Source organism: Dromiciops gliroides, chromosome X, assembly GCF_019393635.1.
Source record: "Dromiciops gliroides isolate mDroGli1 chromosome X, mDroGli1.pri, whole genome shotgun sequence".
NCBI classification, from domain to species: domain Eukaryota; kingdom Metazoa; phylum Chordata; class Mammalia; order Microbiotheria; family Microbiotheriidae; genus Dromiciops; species Dromiciops gliroides.
In genome coordinates, this window is record NC_057867.1 from 38,007,097 (window position 1) to 38,026,066 (window position 18,970).

The following is an 18,970-nucleotide window of genomic DNA, read 5'->3' on the forward strand; positions in this document are numbered from 1 at the left end:
GTTAAGGAAACTCCAGAGAAAAGGGTTAAAGTGTCTGCATCCCTCCCTCAAGTCACAAAGAACTTCTGTGTGCAGCCACAGCTAGGCCCCCCCCTCCTTCGGGGCTGCCGGCCAAAGGAAGGGGGAGCAAAGGATCCAGCCCAACCTCAGCCTCTTGGCTGGTCTACCACAGCTACAAGCAAACAGGGCAGGTGTCTCTGTTCATCATGGGGCCCACCAAGCAGTGAGTGGGAGAGGGAGAATCTGTTTTTCCTTTTTGTTTTTTGCAGGGCAATGAGGGTTAAGTGACTTGCCCAGGGTCATACAGCTAGTAGGTGTCCAGTGTCTGAGGCTGGATTTGAACTCAGGTCCTCCTGAATCCAAGGCCAGTGCTTTATCCACTGCGCCACCTAGCTGCCCCTGGCCCCAGATATTTAAGGCAATTGGGGTGAAGTGATTTGCCCAGGGTCACACAGCTAGTAAGTGTCTGAAGTGAGATCTGAACTCAGGTCCTGGGGGCAGCTAGGTGGCACAGTGGATAAAGTGCCAGCCCTGGATTCAGGAGGACCTGAGTTCAAATCTGGCCTCAGACACTTGACACTTACTAGCTGTGTGACCCTGGGCAAGTCGCTTAACCCCCATTGCCCCACAAAAACAAACAAACAAAAAGACTGGAAGGAACTCAGGTCCTCCCAACTTCAGGGCCTGTTTACCTCAGTTTCCTCATCTGTCAAATGAGCTGGAGAAGGAAATGGCAAACCACTCCAGTATCTCTGCCAAGAAAACCCCAAATGGGATCACGAAGAGTTGGACATGACTGAAGCAACTGGATGACAATAGATATAATCGAGGCAATGTGGTATAATGGCTAGAGAGCTGGCCTCAGGGTTGTGCTGGCTCTGACACTCACTGACGATATGTGTAAGCCTAGCATATCACGTTAACTCTCTATGCCCCACGCAGTTGTAGGGCTAGGAGTTACTGAGAAGCTGATCTTGGGTAGGTGAAGCCCCTTACTTGGAGTCCTCTTCATTGATAAAATCACAGGTTCGGTATCTTGCTCTGGCCAACCTGGTGCTAAGCCTCCGAGAACCCAGGGAGGCCAGGCCTCAGAAAGCAGGCAAGCTACCCAAAGCTACCCCTCCCCAGGCCCTTCCTCCTATGGAACCTTTTCAGCCAGGTAGGATTTAGCAGTGCTTCTGTGGCACTGAACTAGCCTTCCTGAACCTTCAGGTTACCATTCCTCAGCCAGTAGCAAAATGCAAGTGGAAGGTGATGCCAACTGGGAATTTTGTGGATCTTGGTACCACTTCATAGGCTCTTTTGGTTCCTAACCTGTGAGCCAGCAGTAGACTAAGAAATGGGGTTTGGGAAATGCTTACTCCCCAGTCATCTTTTTTGCTAACTGTATTGGCGCCACTGCCACCACATGCATGCATACCCACTGCCTTGGTTTCCGATTCTAGAACCATCACTGAATCAATGGTCATTACTAGTGGAAATGGCGGATTCCATCTACTCACTGTTCCAGTGACTTTCTGAGACAAAGTATCCATCCCTCCCTAGGCACCATTTCCCCCTATTAAAAAGCGACCGCCCTGAGGGCAGGGGTTACCTTTGCATTGTGCTGTGCTTTCACTCATGATAAGTACTTAATAAATGCTTTCTCCTTCACTGAATAATTGAGTGTTTTATGTAGAAAATGCCTTTTTGAACTGACTCAAACCCACTTGAGTGTTACTGAATTCCTAATAGCTTTTTCTGGCTAGCTTCCCAATCAGTAGGTACTAACATAGCCAGTTTAAAAGGTTTAAGATCTGATGAATCTCTAGGAGACATGGGTTCAAAAGAAGGCTTACGCTAATAGTACAAACTGCTATCAAGTGCGTGGGGGGGCTTGGGGGTGTGGGGCACAAAATATCTGCCTTTAAAAGAGTCCTCATGGGGCAGCTAGGTGGCGCAGTGGATAGAGGACCGGCCCTGGAGTCAGGAGGACCTGAGTTCAAATCTGACCTCAGACACTTAACACTTACTAGCTGTGTGACCCCCCGGGCAAGTCACTTAACCCCAATTGCCTCACCAAAAAAAAAAAAAGAAAGAAAAGAAAAAGAAAAGAGTCCTCATACTTGAGAAGATTGGGAAGCACTGGGTGATACTTTCTCCCCTTCTCCCCCCTTCCTCCAGAGCTTCTGTGGCGATGATAGGCGATGGCTCATCTGTGATCTGAATACCTCGCAGAAAGCCATGGAATTCCCAAGTCTGCTTTCTGTGTGTGTTCCTGCTTATAAAGGACCCATGTCTTTCACGTACATACGGGGAAAGAGTCCCATCTATAGACTTGTTACAACTGGTTACAACTTTAACTATGATTTCGGTGGCTTTACCTCATGACACATCAAAGAGTTTTTCCAAAGGCTTTTATTTTGTACTAAGTTCAAAGGAAGAAAGTAAAAACAACTATGTTCAAAGACAAAGGAATTCAGACATTGTTCTCTGTTCCCATAACTTCAGCAGAAAAAATGTAAGTAAAACACCCACTGGACAAAAACAAACAAACAAAAACACACACACACACACACACAAGAGTCTAGAAAAAACAAGCAGAGCAAGATGTTAGGAATCTTTCTCTACGTTAGGGTTAGTGCTGTTAGCCTATGAATGCATAGGCAGGAAGGCAAGGAGAACTCTTTAGATTGTAGAAAACAGGATCCGTTGCTGTTGAGTGTTGTGGTGGTGACCAGCGCGCCCATCTCAAGGAAGTTTGCCACTGGCCCCAAGCAAGGTTCTCTGTCATTTGAACTGGTTGTCAATCAAGGTCCCTTTCATTTTGGCTTTCTTTGCTTCTAGCTCAGCCTAGAAAGAAGGAGCAATACCCATCATGAGATACTACCCTGAGGGAGTTCTTCTGTTTCCCTCTCCCTCCAGCCTCCCCAAACCCTGCCCTCCAATTCTAGCTCACTGGCTATGGGGGACACACCCCCATAGATATGCCCAACATTTCAGTCAGTGTCAGTGCCTGACAAGCTGACCTAACCTGATGAGACATGGAAGTAACATCTGGTTTTCTACAATACCACGAGTAAATTCAAGCCCCAAACCCAAAGTAGAAGAATATCAGATTACAGAAATGAATACTTCAAGAAGCCAGCCTATAGTATGTCAAGACCAGATAGATAGCATTCTTTTTTTTGGGGGGGGGGGGGCGGGGCAATGAGGGTTAAGTGACTTGCCCAGGGTCACACAGCTAGTGTCAAGTTTCTGAGGCCAGATTTGAACTCAGGTCCTGCTGAATCCAGGGCTGGTGCTTTATCCACTGCACCACCTAGCTGCTCCCTAGACAGCATTCTTAACTTGGGGTCTGGGAAGTTGGATTTTTCTTTTTTAGTATTTGGGGAAGAAAAAGAACATATATTTCAATATGATCAATTTCCTTTGGAACCCAATGTATTAAATTAGATACAGAGAAAAACCATGCTTCATCAGATTGACTGCCAAGGAGCAGCCCTAAAGAAGCCCTGGCCTAGAGAATCGCTATTTTAAGAAACAATAAGTGTTGGGGCAGCTAGGTGGTGCAGTGGATAATGCACCAGCCTTGGATTCAGGAGTACCTGAGTTCAAATCTGGCCTCAGACACTTGACACTTACTAGCTGTGTGACCCTGGGCAAGTCACTTAACCCCCATTGCCCAGCAAAAAAAAAAAAAGAAAGAAAGAAAGAAACAATAAGTGGTCCCCATCATCCCTAGAAGGGCCAGTATTTCAAGGCCTGAAGAGAGAATGAAGTGTCCCCAACCTATATGGCCAACCAGGCCAGGCTCTGCCAACTATTCCCATTGAAGGAGACAGGACCTATGCTCACACAGAGAGAAAGAGTTTGTCGCCTGGAAGTATGAGGTCTGATTATAGACTGGACTGGTGACTTAAATTATAAGCACCTTGAAGACAGTTATTGCTTCTACTTTTTTTTTATGCATAGAGCATAAACTTATTAAATGTTTGTTGAATGATTGTTGAGTGACTGCCTTCCTGACTTCCTCTCCCACAAGAGATTTTTTTGTCCTGCCCGTGTCCAACATCACTCACCAGCTCCTGAAGCCGTCTCTTGCTCATGCCCTTCCGCTCCAACTGTTTTTCAATCACTTTGGCATTCTGCGCATATGAGTCAGCAATTTCTCTCTGGCAGAAAACAATTCAATGCACAATCACTAGACTTTCAACAGTGACACCCAGACCCAGAAGGGGCTACAAATATCACCTGAGCAATAAGATCATTCCGCTGAAATGGCAGGAATTTGGCCACTACCCAGGAAAGATGGAAAAAAAAAAAACCCAACCCAACCTAAGCTTCTGCAGCTCATCTTGCCAATAATCCTAAGAGTTCAGGTTTCAACTTCACCCATTGGTAAAATAACATCCAACACATTTTCCAGCAGGCAGCTCATGTTAAAATACCATAAAGACAACTGTTGCTACTAATAATGTCAGACCAGTTGGGATACAGAAACAAGCTTTCTAAAATGGAAAAAGGTGACCTTGAGAAAGAAGGACATGGTTTAACTCTAATTTTATCAAGGAAGCATTCCTTGAGTTTTCAAGTAGAAAGCTTCGAAGCCTTGTCTCATCTCTTCTCTTCTCTTCCTACAGCCTTCCCTGTCCCATGGGTTCATTTGTTTGCACTACCCAAATGATTCCCCAATCTCTCTCCTGAGCTTCAGCCCCACATTGACAGTAATGAGCTGCTCCTGCTCAGGAAATTTCCTACTGCCCGGAGGACAAAATGTAAACTCCTCTGCTTGGCATTGAAGTGCCCCCCACCCCCAGCCCCGGCCCCCACATTCTGATTCCAGTTTCCCTCACTTGTCTGATTTGACCTGACTTCCCTTCACATACTCTCCCTACTAACCAAAATGAATGACTGGCTGTTTCCTGCTTCTTTCTCCCCACCTACTGAGAACCTTCTCTTCCTTGGAGGCTCAGCTCAGGCCCCTTTCCCGGTGAGTTCTTACTGTTCTCTCCTTTTCCTAGGGCCACTGGTTTAGCCTGCTCCTTTGAGTCAATCGCACTTGATCTGATGACATTTATGAGCACATTCTATCTCCCACCCTCCATCCCCACCTAGCTCTTAGAGGGCTACAAGCAGCCAAGGTTTCATCCCTTGGACTCCCAACACCTCACCCAGTGCCTCCCACTTAGCAGGAACTCAATGAATGTTTAGGGAATTGTTTAGTGAGAAAAACTCAGCTGGAGGGTGGGGGGCAGTGACAGCTGGTAAGCTGTAGAGCCAGGATGAGATGAGCAGTGCCCTAATTCCTGATCCATCATATTTTCCACTAGAGCCCAGAAGGAGCCCAGACAGGGAGACCTTCTCAACACCTCTGGGGAAAGGAGCACTCACAGCTTCAATCTCTTCCTCTTCTTCATCAATGGTGGAGACGGTGACCGAGCTGAATTTGCCCATGTCCTTGGTACGCTTAGTCATCATTACCTGGAAGAACAGGGAAAAAATGTAATCCAATGTCCGGTTCAATCTTGCTTGCCAGGACGCCCATGTGTCTTTGTGACCAAACACCTGACCAGTGGTTTGAAGGGCCACAAGTTTTGACTTCTCAACATTTTTTCATCAGGAATTTAAAAACTGATGGAAAAAAAAAACCAACCAGTAAAATCATTTGATTTTTGAATGCTCAAACCAAAAGCATTTTGGAAGGAATATACAATAATAACAGCTAATATTTATATAGGGCTTCAGAGTTACAAAGCACTCAACATATTTCATCTCATTTCCTATAACGCAGTCAGGGCAGGAAATTTTACATTTCCCCAATATACAGATGGGGAGCCTTGAGGCACAGAGCAGTGAAGGGTCCTCCCTAAGATGGCTTTTAACCCTAAATAACTTGCGCTCACCCCTGCTCAAACCTCCCTTACAGAAAATGAAAAGATCTATGTTAGGATTCTGGTGAAAAACTGCTTATTGAAGTTTTGAGACTTTAAAAAAAAATAAAACTAGATTCATTTCATTGGTATAGAGACCTCTCAGTAAGAAAAGCCCCTTTACCAATACAGATCTGCGAGTTACAATCTTAGAAAGCTGTCGGAGGGACTGAGCAGTTAAGTGACTTGGCCAGGACATGTTTCTTAGAATAACTTTAAAAGTAAATATTATCAAAATAGAAAATAAAATCCAATGTTGGCAGGGCTACAGGCACACAAGAATTTTAATATGCTGCTGGGGTAACTGTAGGCTGTTGTAAATGTTTTGGAGAGCAATAGGACAATATCAAACTGAAGGAAAAAACCTTTGGACCCTGCAATTTCTCAGCTGGAACTTTATCCTAAGAACATCATTAAAAGGGGTGGGGGGAGGGGAAAGAAAAAGAAAAAAAATAAAAGGGGTAGGAAAAAAGACCCATCTGGACAAAAAGTCATAGCCATTCTATTTGTAACAGCAAAAAGTTTGGACCACCTATCTGCTAATGTCTGGTGAATGGCTGCATAAGTTCACATTCATGGCAAGGTAGCCTTGCAGTGGTTGAGAAGGATCAGGCTCAAGTCTTGCTACTTTCACGTACCGACTGAGTGACTCTGGGCAAGTCATCTAACCTCCTACCCTCCCAGGCCCTCGATATAAGTCCTAAATTCTAGTCTAAGACTATAAGCTGCAGTATGATGCCCCACATAGTTGGTAAAGTGAGCTTCCACACAGAGAATTATAGATACCAACGAAATTACAGATCCACTCCCCTCTTCAACCACATGAAGATGGTGGAATTGTGTGGTATTGTCGACAACAATGATAGTGACAACAACAATAAATACAAAGCATCCGAGGAAACAGAGAAAGACCTATAAGAGGTGATATAGAATAAAATCAGCACATCTACAACTGGGCACACACTTGCCTCCAAACTCTCTCTTTATCTCTGTCTCTACCTCCCGCCTCTCTCTTCCTGCTCCATCCCTGTCTCTCTTCTCTCTCTCTACATATATATGTGTGTATACATATATATGTTTTTATGTATATTTTATATATATAGTTTAGAGTCAAGTGAGTGATATATATGTGTGGATAGAGATATATGTAGCTCTTTTTCTCTCTGTGTGTATATATATATGTGTGTGTGTATTTATATATACACGCATATACATACCCCATACATATACATACCCACACACATATATATACACATACACATATACCCATACACACATACATATACATACCTATATATACCCACACATATATACATATACCCACACATACATATATACATACCCATACACATATACACACATATACACATCATACACATACATGCATACCCCTATATATACCCATACACACACACATATACATACCCACCCATACACATACCCACACACATACATACATATTTAAAGGCAAGAAAAAGAACAAAGCCATAAGACATGGAAAAGAACAAAGTACTCTCTCCTTTGCTAAATGCTAAGGGTTTTAGCTAAGCTTTTCCTCCTTCTTTTGAATGTTTCTTTGATTATTGGTGATACTAAGTTTACAATGACCAGTGTTTTGAAGCTTTAAAGTAGATGACATGACCAACAAATGTCCACAAAGAGCATTCATTGCTGTCCCACCGGGAAGCTGAGCAGAGATGGCTTTACCTCTCCTTGCTCTGTCAGGTCATTGGGGCCTTAGCTCTGGATGCTGTCTATAGTGAGGTTTTCCTCATACAATAGCAGTTACCTTCTTAGGAGGCTCTTGTTTTTGACTGTATATGTTGGTTTTTCCAAAACCCTGCCCAAACTTGACAACTGCTCCATCCACGATAAAGGTCACTGGAGCATTTTTCGGCTGGTGCTGGTAAAATAATAGCAAGCCACACCTACAAACAGAAAAGATTCAGATTCCAACACCACTGATTCTCAAAGGGTGCCCAAAAAAGGGGAGGCGGCCACAGCGGCAGACAAAGGCTGGTGAGGCTCAGAGGACCCAGGTTTGACTCGGTTGGGCCCTAGGATGCCAGACCTGGAGCAGGAGGGACACCTCAGAAGCCACTGAGCCCAACCCCCTGATCTGACAGAGAATGAATCTGAGGGCCCGGGAAGGGAAGGGCCTTGCCCAGGTTCACAGGGCTACTGAGTATCTGAGGTGAGATTTCAGTAGACAGTGGGCATTATAGATAAGTCCCACCCAAAAGACAATGCCCTTTTACAAATCCATCCTGCTCCCAGGTACTTAAGCATATGGCTGTAAAAGGACCGGTATTTTTAAGGAGGAGAATTGGGAAGCAGGAAAGGTGTAAGTAGAAGAATATGGCAAGGACCAGAAATAGACGGAAACAATTAGAGCCCTGATGGAGTAGGAGATGACAATACTCACTTTCCACACTTCTTCCTGAATTGCCGTTCTATGCCTTCAGGCCTGCAAAGACAAAGGAAGGGGTCACAGAGAATCAAGAGACCAAGCGGTGGTGGTGTTCACAGCCACATCACCTGCCGTACTCCACTGTCGGGGGGATGGGGGCCTCTCGCTGCCTCCCCATTTTATATATCAAGTAACTCTGGGTCATTAAACCTCCCCAGGCCCACCTGCAGAGAGCTCCAGTTGAGTTTTGCTGCTGCCTCCCATGGGCCAGTGACTTGCCTTCCCTTGTGAATGCCAGTTTGTACCTTGCTCTCCTGACACAAACAGTTTCTCTTTAGCAACTGGACAGAGCCCCTCTGAGAGCAGCTGCTAGACCCCAGCTGTCTCGCTCTCATTCTCTCTCGCGCTCTCTCGCTCGCTCACTCTCTGTCACACACACACACACACACACACACACACACACACACACACACACACACACATATCCATTGCACTAGTAGTCTGTTCCAACTCTTTTCATTAATGCAGGAAGGAATCCATTGATGAAAACAACAAAGAAATTCAAATTCTATGAAATATAACTCCCCCAAATAAGATCTGAAGATCACAGAAGACCACCTAGCCCAACCCCCTCATTTGACAGATGAGGAAACTGAGGCCCAGGGAGAGGAAGGGACTTACCCAAGGGCACACAGGTAACAAGCCTTGGACAGGGATTTGAACCCAGATGTCCTCTGCCTCCGGGACCAGTGCTCTTTCCACTCCACCACACTGCCTCCTCTTAATCTCAGACCCAGTCAGTCCTCTGCTTTTTGCAGTGGCTACGTTTTCAATTTCTTTGGATTTGACTGACAAAGCCAACTGCCCCCAAAGCTAACAAACGGGCAGAGGATTGATTGTTAGCAACAAACAACATCGCAACATGCCTGGGAAATAACAAATCAAAAGAGACACATCTATAAAGCACCTGCCCTGGATGCAGGAGGAGCTGACTTCAAATCTGGCCTCAGACACTTGACACTTACTAGCTGTGTGACCCTGGGCAAGTCACTTAACTCATTGCCATGCAAAAAGAGAGAGAGACAGACAGACAGGCATCTACTTAGGTCCATCCAAGGATGAAAGAATTTGAGCCTGACCACAAAGCAAGGAGAAAGCTAGAGACTAATTCAATAGTACCCGTACTTGTTGGGCTGATCTCCATCCTAATCCTCCCCACCACAGGAGCTCTCCTATAGAGAGTCAGTGACTTACCTCCGGAGATGGACACTCTCCTCTTCTTCTGTGTTACAGAACTTGTGAGCATGTTTGGCTGCATCAATCACCCGGGCTCGGTCCCGGGGCCTCATGGGTAATTTCTCTAACTGGCAATCTGAAGAAAGAAAGGGAGATGGGTCACTGAGGGTCATGGCTCAAGGCAAAGTGTTGAAGAAGGTCCTTATAACACTGTTTTCCACCCCCACCACTTATCCACTTATAAGATCTAAGATGTTTAATTTTTCACTGGATTTGGTACTGTATTTTTTTTTAAGGACACCACGGATGCTTCTAGCTAAAATGTTTACACGGGCAAGGGGAAATCGTCTTGGCCTTCAACTTGAACAGGAAGTGGCTGATAGGATTCTTTTATCTACCAATTCTTAAAACGGTGTTCTGTGAGTGCCCGACAAATGCTATGCCAGAAGCGAGGCCTCAAACCATGTCAGTGGCACAGAATTCTAAAAGGAAAGTCGGGTCAAGCGGATGAGATCCTCAAGAATGTAACTGTAACAACACAAATACAAGCACAAACAATTCTACCGAGGAATAAAAGGAAGCTATCCAAAGAGAGCAAAGAGGGTATGCCAAGAACTCACCAACCAACTTATACTTTAAAATATATGTTCATTAAATTGGCAACGTGGCAAAAAGATTGGAGAATTTGAGGGTGGAGGGGCTGCTGGAAGACAGCTTATGCTAATTTGCTCCTGGGGGAGCTGCGGCTTAGACCAACTGTTCTGGAAAACAATTTGGAATCATACAAGAAAATTTACCAAACTGTTCATTCCCCTTTGACCCACAGATCTCAGCACTAGGCTTCATGTGCCAAGGAGGTTAATGACAGGTTGAAAAGACCTGTATGTTTGAAAATATTCGTTTAAAATAGACACCAAAGCATTATCTGTATTAAAAATATATATATAGGGGCAGCTAGGTGGTGCAGTGGATAGAGCACCGGCCCTGGAGTCAGGAGTACCTGAGTTCAAATCCAGCCTCAGACACTTAACACTTACTAGCTGTGTGACCCTGGGCAAGTCACTTAACCCCAATTGCCTCACTTAAAAAAAAATATATATATATATAGCTGAAAACAAAATCGGTATACCTAAAGATTGGGAAATGGATGCAACAAAACAGTGGCATAGAAATGTAATAGGATATTACTGTATCATAAGGAAGCAGTCACAGTTGGGGGAAAGGGGCGGGGATTCCTATGAAGGGATACTGAGTGAAGAAAGTAGAATCAAGAGAACACTATACACAGTGGCTATATGATGTAAAGAAAGGCAACAAATACAAGGGACAGTATTAAAGTGAAAGCACATGGGGGCGGCTAGATAGCACAGTGGGTAAAGCACCGGCCCTGGATTCAGGAGTACCTGAGTTCAAATCCGGCCTCAGACACTTGACACTTACTAGCTGTGTGACCCTGGGCAAGTCACTTAACCCCCATTGCCCCACAAAACAAAAAACAAAAAAAACCCAAACAAACAAAGTGAAAGCACATAACCTTCCAATGGGTTAACCACTGGGGCAAATGACAAAAGTAGGATTCTGCTTAACTGTTTCAGGGAAATGTACATTGGGGGGCATTTGTTATAAGCAAAACAAATGCATAGGTAGAGTTTTAAAACAAAAGTAGACAGCCTCAGACACTTGAACACTTACTAGCTGTGTGACCCTGGGCAAGTCATTTAACCCTCATTGCCCTGAAAAAAAAAAGGAATATTTGTTTCCCATTGTCAAAACAAAAGCAGAGACCTACAGGGGATAAAAGTGAAAAGTTAACTGTGGATGAATACAATAAATCAACAGCATCTGTTAAAAAAAAATTGGGGAAGGTGCTCAGAATAAGCTGGGGGGGGGGCAGCTAGGTGGCACAGTGGATAAAGCACTGGCCCTGGATTCAGGAGGACCTGAGTTCAAATCCTGCCTCAACCACTTGATACTTGCTAGCTGTGTGACCCTGAGCAAGTCATTTAACCCTCATTGCCCCACCAAAAGAAAAAATAGAATAAGCTGTGGTGGACGATAAATGCTGATGACAACAAAGAGGGCATTTAGAAAGCTCTGCTGAGTGTCTAACTTAAGGAGGTCAAAGACAGTGTATGAAAATAGTTATAGCAAACCCTTTTTATTGTAGTGAAGGACTAGAAAAAAAAAAGGATGCCCAGCAGTTGTGGAGTGGCTGAACAAATTTTGGTACATGAACCTAATGGAACAGTGAGAAATTATAAATCTGATGGATTCAGGGAGACTGGAGAAACCTTGTCTGAACAGATGCAAACAAAGTGAACGGAGAAAAACTAGGGGCACAGCCTCCACAATGAGAACAATGATAGTAATGTCTTTTAATTTCTTTTTTGTTTGTTTGTTTGTTTGATGGGGCAATGGGGGTTAAGTGACTTGCCCAGGGTCACACAGCTAGTAAGTATCAAGTGTCTGAGGCTGGATTTGAACTCAGGTCCTCCTGAATCCAGGGCGTGTGCTTTATCCACTGTGCCACCTGGCTGCCCCCTACGATGATAGTAATGTAAAGGAAAATGGCATCAAGAAACTTCAGAACTCTGATCTCTCATGACTCTGGAAGACTGAGGAGGAAGCCTGCTTTCCACCTCTTGGCAGAGAGGTACTAGACTACAGGTACAGAATAAGACAAACTTTTATCACCATAATAAACATATTGCTTCATTTTGTTTGGCTGAATTTATTGATTACAAGGGAACATTTTGAGTATTGATAAAACTTTAAAAGATAGCAGAGGAGAGAACTCATAAGCAGAATGTCAAGCAAGGCAGTTGGGTTACTTAATATGTTATATTTAATACACACTCTTAAAAAAAACAAACCTGAAACAGCTCACTGTTTCTAGATAATGCCTTTTTCCATTCTTTGTACAGAGAAGTATTTATGTTTATTTGGTGTTTGTTAAAGCATGGAATAATAAAAAAGGGTTTTTTTTGTTTCTTTTTTTTGAGCAGACAATGAGGGTTAAGCGACTTGCCCAGGGTCACACAGCTAGTGAGTGTCAAGTGTCTGAGGCTGGATTTGAACTCAGGTCCTCCTGACTCCAGGGTTGGTGCTCTATCCACTACTCCACCTAGCTGCCCCCAAAAAAGTATTTTTAAAAGCAAAAACAAACCTAAGAAACTATGTTGGAGGTGAGAAGATGATCAAGGAAGGGAGAACACCGCAGCCGAGGTAAGAGAAGATAATTCCCACAGAAATAAAAGAGTTACTCCATTTTAATTTTTTTTAATTTTGTTTTCTTTTTTCCTTTTTTAAAAATTTTGTTTGTTTTCTCTTTTCAGACTTCTAAAAATAGAACAAAACTTGGTAACTTCAAGTTAAAATTCAAGACAAGTGAATGGATGGCAAGAGATCATCTCCTGAGTTGAAAATGCCAGGCTCAGAAGATCTATATCTCAGGGGCACTTAAAGAGTTGGCAGGCATGACTGCTGAGCCAATGTTGGCAATTTCTGAAAAAGCGTGGAAACAAAAGGAAGGACTGAAAAGAAATGTTCTAATGTTATTATTTTTTTAATGGGGGAGGGCTAGATAGGTTGCTAAGTGTGATCTGAATTCCTGGCGAGACTGTAGATTAAAGGAACAGCTTGTGAGCATGTAGAAGGTTCTCATCACAGAGAGCCATCAAGTCATGCCAGACTAACCTTATTTCTAATGTGACAGGTAGATCAGGGGAAATGTAGTACATACATTTGTGCCTCAATTTGATCAAAGCATTTAACAAAATCTCTCGTGTGCTGCTTGTAGACATGATGGGGAGATGTGGACTGGATAATAATAGAATTCAATGGAAGGGTGAAGAGGCTCATAGCTGGCCAGGTGGTAGGGACCTCAGAAGAGTCCAATCTCTTCACTTTACAAAGGAAAAAATGGGCCTGGAGGGGAAGGGGGAAGGGAATAAGCATGTCTACGGTACCTACTATATGTCAGGCATTATACTAAATGCTTTTTACAAATACAGGGTGGGCCAAAAGTCACAAAGGGGATTCAATTTTTAATAACCCCCTTTATTTTTTGTTTTTAATTTACAATACCATAGCATCATACACAGTATATAATTGCATGTGAAAAATCAAATCTCATAAATGGTGAAAAAATAAAGAAAAAATAATTTCCAAAAAAGTTATTAAAACACCGTGACTTTTGGCCCACCCTGTATTAGCTCATTTGATCCTAACAACCCTGGGAAGTAGGTGCTGTTATTACCCCTATTTTATTTTATTTGTTTTTTGAGGGAAATGAGGGTCAAGTGACTTGCCCAGGGTCACACAGCTAGTAAGTGTCAAGTGTCTGAGGCTGGATTTGAACTCAGGTCCTCCTGAATTCAGGGCCAGTGCTCTATCCACTATGCCACCTAGCTTCCCCGAACCTTATTCTTTATAAATTCCAAGGCTACATTTGTTTGTTTGTTTGTTTTTCACAACTGGGAGCTCGGACCCAAGGAGTCTGGGTTGAAGTGAACTTGGAAGGAAATTCTCAAGTGCAATGTCCCACAGATACTTAGTATCTAGCACTGACTTGAATGAAGGCGGGCTCATCCCACTGGTCTGTGACACAAAGCTGAGTGGCAGCATCTGCATCTACAAGGGCACCATCTCCAGAATCAAACAGGTGACTGAATGATGCAGACCAAAGCTGCCCTTTCAGGCCACATTAGGGAGGCCTAGTATTCGCTTATGGATACCACATTTTAGAAAGAACAATGAAGATTCTTCTGGAGTGAAAACTCATAGGCTAAGAGCTGGAAAAGGCCTTGGAGACTATCGGATCCAACTCTTCTCATTTTACGGAAAAGAAAACTGAGGCCCAGAGAGTTAAATGGCTTGTCCAAAATCAGACAAGTTATAAATATTAGTAGGGCCAGGATTTGAATTCAGGTTCTAAAACATGAAATCCAATACTCTTTTCCCTTGTAATACGTTACCACAAGAAGTAAACGAGGATGGAGACTACAGCAGGCCTAAGTATCCTTGGGCAAATCGATTCACCACCCAGTCCTTCCTGCCTTGATCTCTCACCACTTCAGTCCATCTACCACACTGCTGCCAAAATGCTTTTCCTCAAGCCCAGATCTGATCAGTTCACTCCCCTACTCAATTACCTCCTGTGTTGATTTGACTTTAGGACAAAATGTCAACTTCTGCTTAGCTTTCAAAGCCCTTCAAAACCTGAGCCTAACTTATCTTTCCAACCTCTAGACATTACTTCCCGTCTGGCACCGTGTGATCCAGCCAAATTGGTCTTTTCTGTTTCTCAAACATGACATTCTCTGTGCCTTTGCAGTGGATAGGCCCCATTCTTGAAATGTACTCTTCCCCCTCAAACACACACATACCACACATATACACACACACACACATACGCATGCACGCACATGCACACCCACACTTTTGCCTCTTCTTTTAGTACCATCAAGCACTAAAGGCAGGAAACCTTTTCGGATTACCCCAACTGTTAGTGTCCAGCCTCCTAAACTACGCTGTACTTAACTACTTTGTATGTCTTTATATTTATGTACTTTTATGTATCTTTCACATTAGAATGTAAGCTTTTTGAGAGCAGAGATCGTTTCATTCTTTCTACTTCTCTCTCCAGCAGCTAGCAGTCCTTGGTGTATATAGTAGATGCTTAATGTTTATTGGATGGAATTGTTGAATTAATAAATGCTTGCTAGGGATTGACATATTGTGAAAGTAGAAATGACAAAACTTGGCAATGGACTGGGTAAGTGGGATAAGACTGAGGGGTGGAGGTTGAAAACCTGGGAAGCAGGGAGGATGGTGGTGCCCTTGACAGTAACAGGGAGGGCATAAAATGAGAGGTTCCTTCTAGCCCTAGATGTGCTGTCTCTTCCTACTAGAAAGTGAGCTCCTCCATAACAGGAAGCTGTTCTATTTCTTTCCCCAGCACTTAGCACAGGTCTTGGCACACAGTACATGCCTAACAAATGCTCATTCATTCATTCCTGCATTCATTCTAGATCTGTGTGCCTATGGTTCCAAGGGACCGGAAGCAGAGGGGAGAGTAGCAGGGGCCAGAATGACACATTGAGCACGGGAGGAGGCAGGCTATGGAAGGCTGAGGAGGAGCCTACTGTGAACAGGCAGGCCTACTGGGCAGGCGGCTCGCAGGGCAGAGCCGGCTCTCTCGATCGCGAGCTGCCGGGGCCCCCTCTCCCACCGCCCCCACGTGTTGTCCCCTTCCCCCTGCTCCCAGCCCGTGCCACTCACCCAGGACTAGCACCATCTGGCCGCACAGACAGTAGTAGACGTGGAGAGGCTTCTCGCCGTCGTCATATTCCTCTCGGTCCCGGGTGTCCGAGCACACCACGGAGCGGGAGACCACTTTCGGCATCTCTTTAGTATTAGCGTCGCTCAAGCCTAAGCCTCCACTGCTCTTCCGAGCGCCGGAAGGCCTGTGCTGGAAACGGAAGATAGGCGGAAATGACGTCACGCGTCCGGGCTCACCGTTCAACCCAGTCCCATTCTTCCACCTAATTTTCCCCATTTCTCCTCGGGTCTTGGCCAGTAGGCAGCCGCTGACGCCTGCTGCCCCCCGAGTCATGGGCTTCTGGCATTGTCAAGTTGTCCCGGGCAACGCAAGGACGGGGTGGAGGGGGCGGGCGGGGGGGGGGGGGTGTCAAACTATTATTACGCAGCCTAGGGAATCGGAACTGTGGGAAACGCTTGGCCTAGCTGGGTTCCCATTAAAGAAGCGCCCCCCATCCCGGGTTCCCTGAGTTCCGGCCGACCTCTGTCCTCCAAGTCTCTGGCTCTGGATAGTTCGATTCCGGCTGATCCAGATACTATGACCCATACGAAGAGAACACAGTGCATAGTTTCCAACGCCCCCAGGGCAGGGCTTCTTTTTATTGTTTTTGTTTTTTGGCGGGGCGGGGCAATGAGGGTTAAGTGACTTTCCCAGCGTCACACGGCTAGTAAGTGTTAAGTGTCTGAAGGCAGATTTGAATTCAGGTCCTCCTGAATCCAGGGCCAATGCTTTATCCACTGAGCCACCTAGCTGCCCCCAGGGCAGGGCTTCTTAAACTTCTTCCACTCGCGACTCCTTTTCCACCAAGAAATCTTTACACCATTCAGGGGTATGGAGGTATATAAAATAGATATACAAATCAAACATTTACCGTCAGATTTTTTGCGACCCCCCACATTGAGTTATGGGGTCTCCACCCGTCACAGTTTAAGAAGCTAGGACTGGAATAACTGGGATCTCAGGTCTAGAGTTGGAAGGCATCTCAGCGACCATCTGGTTCAACTCCCTTCTTTTACAGAGTTGGAAACTGAGGCCCAGGATGGGGAAATGAATTGCCCAAGGCAATCGGTCCAACTTATACCTTAGCAGGGATCCCCTCCACAACATATCCAAAAGGTGACCATCCAGCTTTTTCGTGAAAACATCCAATGAGAGGAAACCTATTCAGCCCGTTCCCTTTTTGGGACAGTCCTTGTGGGGAAGTCCTGTTGTTGTGGTCGTTGCTGTTCGTGACATTATACCTATTTACTTCTCTGTAACTTCTGCCCCTGGCTCCTAGGTGTACCCTGCGGGGCCAGGCAGAACAAGTTTCATCCCCCTTCTAAAAGTAATACTTCAAATACTTGGAAACAAGTCTTTTCCCCAATCCAAACGTACCTGCTTCTTTTACACTGATTGTCATATGGTCCAGGTCCTTCGTTATCCCGGCTACCCTCCTCTAGACACTTTTCAGCTTATTGATGTCCTTCCTAAAATGTGGCACCCAGAACAGAATGCAATATTCCAAATATAGTATGATCAGGACAAAGTACAGCAAAATTATCTACTCCCCAGACCTGACTACTGAATGCAGCTTGCGATGCTCTTAACCTCTCTGGTAGCTCTATGGCAGGATTAGGGCAGCTAAGAGGTGCAGTAGATAGAGCTCTGGACCTGGAGTCAGGAAGACCTGAATTGAAGTGTCCCAGACACTTACTAGCTGTGTGACCCTGGGCAAGTCACTTCACCCTGTTTGCCTCAGTTTCCTCATTGGTAAAATGAGCTGGAGAAGGAAATGGCAAACCACTCCAGTATCTTTGCCAAGAAAACCCCAAATGGGGTCACAAAAGTCAGAGTCAGACACAACAGAACAATAACAACAATCCCAGGATTATCACATTATCAAGTTTGCATTTCACAACTCCCCCCTCCTCCAGTAGTTTTTCAGACAAACCTCTACTTAGGCAATCCCTATGAAGTTGAGTCCAGACAAATCTTTTGGTGGCCTCATCTTGTCTTCTACTGTGTTTGCTGTCCTGCCCAGCTTTGTGCCATCAGGATGTTTGATTAAGCTTAATTCCTTTGTCTTCATCCAAGTCACTGACTGAAAAAAAAAAAAAACGGAACGGCCCACACAAAAACTTTTTTTTGACAAGGCAATTGGAGTTAGAGACATCCAGCTAAGTTAATTTTTTTTTTTTTTTTTTTTTGCGGGGCAATGGGGGTTAAGTGACTTGCCCAGAGTCACACAGCTAGTAAGTGTTAAGTGTCTGAGGCTGGATTTGAACTCAGGTACTCCTGAATCCAGGGTCAGCGCTTTAACCACTGCGCCATCTAGCTGCCCCCTCAGCTAAGTTAATATTATAGGGCCAAGTTAATATTGACTGTTGAAATGACCACTTCGTAGGTCCAGTCACCCAACTCATTTGAAATCTACTTCCAGACTAGCCCACATTCTCTCCATCCAGAAGGATAAAGGATTGGAGAGTTTGTCAAAAGCTTTGCTAAAGTTAAGGTGAATCCAGTCCAGTAACCCTATAAAAAAATAAAATTCGTCTCGCATGACCTATTCTTGGTGAAGCCATGCTGATTGTTGGCTTTTTAAAAATAGCTATTGGATGCCTTTTGCTTTTATGTCACAGTTATAGTCACATTACTATTCTGCTACCCAAATTATCCCTTTCTTGTAACAATGAAAACAGGCAAAACCAATGAACACATTGACCAGTTTTATAGTGTATGGACAACATTCCACATCTTTATTCCTCCAGCTCTTCTTTTATTTTTTTTATTTTTTTTATTCTTTTTTTTTATGGGGCAATGGGTTTAAGTGACTTGCCCAGGGTCACACAGCCAGTAAGTGTCAAGTGTCTGAGGCCGGATTTGAACTCAGGAACTCCTGAATCCAGGGCCGGTGCTTTATCCACTGTGCCACCTAGCCGCCCCACCTCCAGCTCTTCTTGTTGTTGTTCATCCTTCATTTTTAAAGAGGACCAATAACATCATAGGTTATGTCCTGATTCTCATGTGAATTGGATTTTTAAGTGAGGCAGAGTTGCACAAAGTCTTCAGCCTTACTTTCTCTTCCAAAGTCATCGAAGTCCAGCGGTA

General features: G+C 44.5%; 1 protein-coding gene across 1 annotated transcript; it reads right to left on the bottom strand.

The window, feature by feature from the left end:
* Nucleotides 1–2,382: 2,382 nt before the first annotated feature.
* On the bottom strand, nt 2,383–16,030 carry STEEP1 (STING1 ER exit protein 1). The gene is made up of 7 exons (XM_043974196.1): nt 15,841–16,030; nt 9,577–9,694; nt 8,338–8,379; nt 7,702–7,840; nt 5,374–5,463; nt 4,062–4,154; nt 2,383–2,832 (listed from the first exon to the last, which is right to left on the bottom strand). The coding sequence occupies exons 1-7, from the start codon at nt 15,962–15,964 to the stop codon at nt 2,770–2,772; spliced, it is 669 nt and encodes a 222-aa protein (XP_043830131.1). The 5' UTR covers nt 15,965–16,030; the 3' UTR covers nt 2,383–2,769.
* Between the last annotated feature and the right edge of the window lie 2,940 nt (nt 16,031–18,970).

Bases quoted from the DNA above. Each gene is read 5' to 3' on its own strand.
- STEEP1 (XM_043974196.1), bottom strand. From the start codon at position 15,964: ATGCCGAAAGTGGTCTCCCGCTCCGTGGTGTGCTCGGACACCCGGGAC. The intron at 5,464-7,701 runs GTAACTGCTATT...CTGTTCTTCCAG, and splicing joins AACAAGAGCCTCCTAAGAAG to GTAATGATGACTAAGCGTAC. The intron at 4,155-5,373 runs GTGAGTGCTCCT...GTTTTCTGCCAG, and splicing joins AAGAGGAAGAGATTGAAGCT to AGAGAAATTGCTGACTCATA.